Raw genomic sequence first — 5,466 nt, 5'->3', positions numbered from 1 at the left:
TCCCCTTCTGTCACCCTGCACTCCCCTTTTCCATCTTTGCCCAACACAAGCATTTGGTCTGAAACTAAAAACCGTAAAGACCCAAAGAGCTGAAGAGACAACCCAACCCCAACCTCTGACTACGGCGTTACCCTTCAGTAGATATCTTCCCCGGCCATAGCTCGTCTGCCCGTGTCACTGACTGGCCCAGTATTGGAGTCATGGGGCTAATGGCCCCTCTATTGAAGACTGGAGAGTAACAATCCAGTGTAAGACCATTAGTGTCGGGGAAATCCCCCTAAGATCTCTGAATGAGAGAGAGAGAGAGACACAAACCCCCCCAACACCAAATATCCGCAAAAGGCCACCTCAATTTGTCGAGCTTGCTTAGATACGGTGATTCTGTTGCCGATTATCCTTCCGTACCTGCCACTTACCGCTCGTCACGACTCACTTTTCTTTCCCTCTCCGTTGGAGCGCACGGGGAGGTTGGGCGGGGGGGGGGGGGGGGAATTGACTGTCCCGCGCCTAGCAAGGTCAGAGGTTGGGCTGGTTTTCATCTGGAGTGTGTGATCTGTGTCTCCTGAGCAGCTGATGTTGTTACATTTTCATTTCTCATTTGGTGTAAAGAAATAAACTTTTAACAGAAATTGTTCATTTGGAAAGGGGAGGGGTGCGGGGGAAATGAGAATGTTGCACTATTTTGAAAAGAAAAAGTGTAAGCGATATATTTTCAGTGTGTGTGGATTTTAAAAGTTCCATTACGTACGTTTTGTCCTTCAGCTGTTAAGCCATGTAACAGTAATAATTTTCATATTCAAGAAACAGGCATCCTGTACAGGTATTTAAGAGAAAATCCTCGAGGTACAGTTAGGGCACATCATCCTAGTGTGGGTGAATCACAATGTCACACTCCAGAAGGTTCAGTAACTCTAATAATTAATACTGAATGTTTGCTGTTTAACTTGCAGTTTTTTATTTTTTTTTTTTATTAAATGCATGGTTAGCGTTATCTGCTGAAAGAAAGTGAAACAAAAATATTTCTGTCTGAAAATCGAAACCCGCGAGAGCAGAGAGCGAGAGATCGACCCGTGTCAGCGGGCCAACAGGGCGCCCCAGATTTCACACTCCATGGGACAGGGGAATATTTAACATGGCACGCAACAGGGATGGGGGAAAACCCTTAAACGTTACATACAACAGGATCGGGGAATAGTTAAGTGTTACACACAACAGGACAGAGATCTTGAACATATTAGTTGCAGGGAAACCAGGAACGGATTACTAGGCACCAACCCCAGGATCATACTTATATGCAGTGCAATTGTCTATATGGGGCGGCACGGTGGCACAGTGGGTTAGCGCTGCTGCCTCACAGCACCAGGGACCCGAGTTCGATTCCGGCCTCGGGTCACTGTCTGTGTGGAGTTTGCACGTTCTCCCCGTGTCTGCGTGGGTTTCCTCCCACAATCCCAAAGATGTGCAGGTTAGGTTGATTGGCCACGCTAAATTGACCCTTAGTGTCAGGGGGGATTAGCAGGGTAAATGTGAGGGGTTATGGGAATAGGGCCTGGGTGGGATTGTGGTTGGTGTAGACTTGATGGGCCGAGTGGCCTCCTTCTGCACTGTAGGGATACAGCTACCTTTGACCACCTTCAGGTCGTCTCATAGCTACCACCAAGTTGTAGCTATTATATCATCGTAGATGGCGATGTAGGAATTTTCTCAAAGAAATATAAAAGTGCAGAAATTGCCACAATCCCCAACACCAATTTTAAAACGCCAGATCCCGACAATATTTACTGCAATTTGGAATGTTTGGATTGGCACGGGACAGAAATGCTTTTGTTGCATTTTCCTTAAGGCTAATTTAATGGATGATCTGATAACTGTGTGCAGCATGTCTGGCTGGAAGATTGCCTTACTGATGATTCTAGTGGACAGTGTTTGCGTTGGTCTGTGGAGGCTGTGATGTTTTTGCCTTCATCCAGTAATTGTTCCTGCCCACTCATCCTGTTTTGACTGGGTTTTTTTAATTCCTCCCTTTGGCATTTATTGCCACCCCCTTCTGTGTCCTCTCCGCCTCTCCTGAAGATGGTGTCTCATGTTGGGTATGGCTCCACTGGGTGGGAGATACCTGACTTGAGCGACAATCATTACTTGCCCGCCTGCATGTTTGGCCATGGACGTTGGCCAGGCTCCCCTTGGTGTCTGCACTGCGCATATCCACTTTCCAGTGAGTGTGTGAGAAGACCATAAGATATAGCAGCAAAATTGGGCCATTCGGCCCATCGAGTCTGCTCCGCCATTCAATCATGGCTGATATGATTTCCATCCCCATTCTCCTGCCTTCTCCCCGTAACCCTTGACCCCCTTCCCTTATTGATCAAGAACCTATCTAGCTCTGTCTTAAAGATACTCAATGACCTGGCCTCCACAGCTCTCTGTGGCTGTGAGTTCCACAATTCACCATCCTCTGGCTGAAGAAATTCCTCCTCATCTCAGTTTTAAAGGAGCGTCCCTTTACCGTGAGGTTGTCCCCTCGAGTTCTAGTCTCTCCCACTAGTGGAAACATCCTCTCCACGTTCACTCTACCTCGGCCCGAATCCTGGTTCATTTCCTTTTCCTGAAGCTCCATTGTGTGCTGATCGCTGCCCTTAACCCTCCCCCACCTTACAAACTGAAACCTCTGATTTTAACCCCTTTAACTTTCAGCCGCTGCAGTACGGTGGCACACTGCTGCCTCACAGCGCCAGGGACCCGGGTTCGATTCCCGGCTTGAGTCACTGCCTGTGTGGAGTTTGCACGTTCTCCCCGTGTCTGCGTGGGTTTCCTCCCGGGTGCTCCGGTTTTCCTCCCACATTCCAAAAGACGTGCTGGTTAGGTGGATTGGTCATGGTAAATTCTCCCTCAGTGTACCCGAACAGGCGCTGGAGTGTGGCGACTAGGGGATCTTCACAGTAACTTCATTGCAGTGTTAACGTAAGCCTACTTGTGACACTAATAAATAAACTTTAAAACTTTTTCCTGTATTTCCACCGAATGTGGAAATGCTCCTACTTTTTGGTCAGTACAACAAAGGATCGTGGCCACTCCCCATCCTCCCAGGCCCATGCGATGGCCTCCTTTCCCAGGCGACCCAACTAAGGCCTTCCGAAACAGGCTTCTCAGGAAGCACCTGAATGTCACCGTCTGCCAAAACGTTGAGGTTCCCTGCCCCAGTTCGTGTCCCTTACTCTGGCAGCAGCCAAAAGTTACCATCTTTCGTCATGTAAGTAGACAACAAAGTCTACTCGGGCAACACATTAATGCTCAGTTGTCACTCCATTAGCTAACCTCTCTGCTTCCATCCCCCCACCAAAACTGTCTTTAAAATAAAGCTTAAGACTCAAAGTGAATCTCCCTGAGGTTTACATACAAGTAGCCCGACCTGGAACTGTCAGAAAATGCTGCGAATGGTCATAAGACATAGGAGCAGAATTAGGCCACTCGGCCCATCGAGTCTGCTCCGCCATTCAATCATGGCTGATATTTTTCTCATCCCCATTCTCCTGCCTTTTCCCCACAACCCCTGATCCTCTTATTAATCAAGAACCTATCTATCTCTGTCTTAAAGACACTCAATGACCTGGCCTCCACAGCCTTCTGAGGCAAAGAGTTCCACAGATTCACCACTCTCTGGCTGAAGAAATTCCTCCTCATCTCTGTTTTAAAGGATTTTTAGCCTGAGATTGTGTCCTCTGGTTCTAGTTTTCCCCACTGGTGGTAACATCCTCTCCACGTCCACTCTATCCAGGCCTCGCAGTATCCTGTAAGTTTCAATAAGATCCCCCCCTCATCCTTCTAAACTCCAATGAGTACAAGACGCAGAGTCCTCAACCGTTCCTCATATGACAAGCTCTTCATTCCAGGGATCATTCTTGTGAACCTCCTCTGGACCCTTTCCAAGGCCAGCACACCCTTCCTTAGATGTGGGGCTCAAAACTGCTCACAATACTCCAAATGGGGTCTGACCAGAGCCTTATACAGCCTCAGAAGTACATCCCTGCTCTTGTATTCTAGTCATGATGTGGATGTATTCTAGCCCTCTCGACATGAATGCTAACATTGCATTTGCCTTCCTAACTGCCGACTGAACCTGCACGTTAACCTTAAGAGAATTTTGAACAATGACTCCCAAGTCCCTTTGTGCTTCTGATTTCCTAAGCATTCAGAAAATAGTCTATGCCTCCATTCCTCCTTCCAACCTCACACTTTTCCACTTTGTATTCCATCTGCCACTTTTTTGCCCACTCTCCTAACCTGTCCAAGTCCTTCTGCAGCCCCCCTGTTGAGCATTGAGGTTTATTTTAGCATTATTTTCACTGCTGCTAATAAGAACAAGAGCATCGATCCTGCTCTATCCTTCGATGAGACCATGCCTGATCTTCTACCCTCACACAAATTTCTGTCTCAATCCTCATGTCCCTGAGTGACCAAAAATCTCATCGATCTCAGTCTTGCCTGTACTCAGCGACTGAGATGCCACAGCTCTCTGAGAGTGCCAAAGGTTTACAACACTCCACCTGGACAACAACTCCCCTTATCCCAGTTCTAAATGACCCCGAGTTCTCAACTCTCCAGGCAAAGGGGAACAACACCTACCCAATGTCAAGCCCTCCAGGGGTGTTATCAGTGAGGTCATCTCTTAACTCCTCTAAACTCTGGAGACCATCGGACCATTCGACCGAATTCTGATCCAGCCAATATAGACCAATGAAATGAAATGCTGTAGCTTTGGAGTTGAAACCTGCCTCTCTAACTGTATGTGTTTGTGTCACAATGCTGTGCTCCAATATTTGATGTGTTGGCATGAACCCATATGAATCCCAAGGAGAGGCTGTCAGTCCTGGTAAGGTAACTTTGCAAAACCCCCTAGCACATCGCACACTGGGGTCGTATGGATGCCATGACCCCCCCCCCCCCCCCCCCCCCCCCTCCCCCCCCGACCACATAACAGTGGTGCACCGATGTGCGACGCGGCGGACATGATCTTACCGCCCGTTCGCCTCACGGTCCCGTCGCGGCGGAGACGGAGAACCTGGCGACCGGCCGACTCTCCGTTCGCTGCAGCAGGACTGGGAAAATGCCGCTGGAAAATCCCCCCGGGAAATTCCAGCCTTGAAATTCCTCTCCCTGTTTTCCAAGTGGGCCTTAGCCCATCCATCCTGCCCCGTGTTAAAACATAACGTTGAAATAACAAGAGGGTGGGATATGAGTCAAGCGCTCTGTCGACTTGTATCCCACCTATCCGGATCCACGATTTTTAAATTCTGAACTTTGTGGTACCTCTCGGGGCTGAGATATCGCTTCCCTCCCCCCACCCCACCCCACCACCCCCACTCCCCCCCCCCCCCCCCCCCCCCCAACTCCCGCCTCCACACCTTGTTATTACAGAATCCCCACCCACCCACAAAGTAATGGGCAGTTTTGCTTTGCTCTCCCTTT

General features: G+C 48.9%; 1 protein-coding gene across 1 annotated transcript in view; it reads left to right on the top strand.

Moving 5' to 3' along the window:
- Window positions 1-4,716, top strand: part of msi2b (musashi RNA-binding protein 2b) — a 12,912-nt gene extending 8,196 nt beyond the window's left edge. Inside the window, exon 6 of the mRNA XM_078225912.1 lies at window positions 4,603-4,716. Within this exon, the coding sequence (XP_078082038.1) occupies window positions 4,603-4,716 (114 nt within the window). The remainder of the gene's footprint in view (window positions 1-4,602) is intronic.
- The last annotated feature ends 750 nt before the right edge of the window (window positions 4,717-5,466 follow it).

The sequence above is a fragment of the Mustelus asterias genome, chromosome 12 (assembly GCF_964213995.1).
Source record: "Mustelus asterias chromosome 12, sMusAst1.hap1.1, whole genome shotgun sequence".
Classification (NCBI taxonomy): Eukaryota; Metazoa; Chordata; class Chondrichthyes; order Carcharhiniformes; family Triakidae; genus Mustelus; species Mustelus asterias.
Note: the sequence above shows the minus strand (reverse complement) of the source record. Positions and strands in the feature narration are given on the sequence as shown.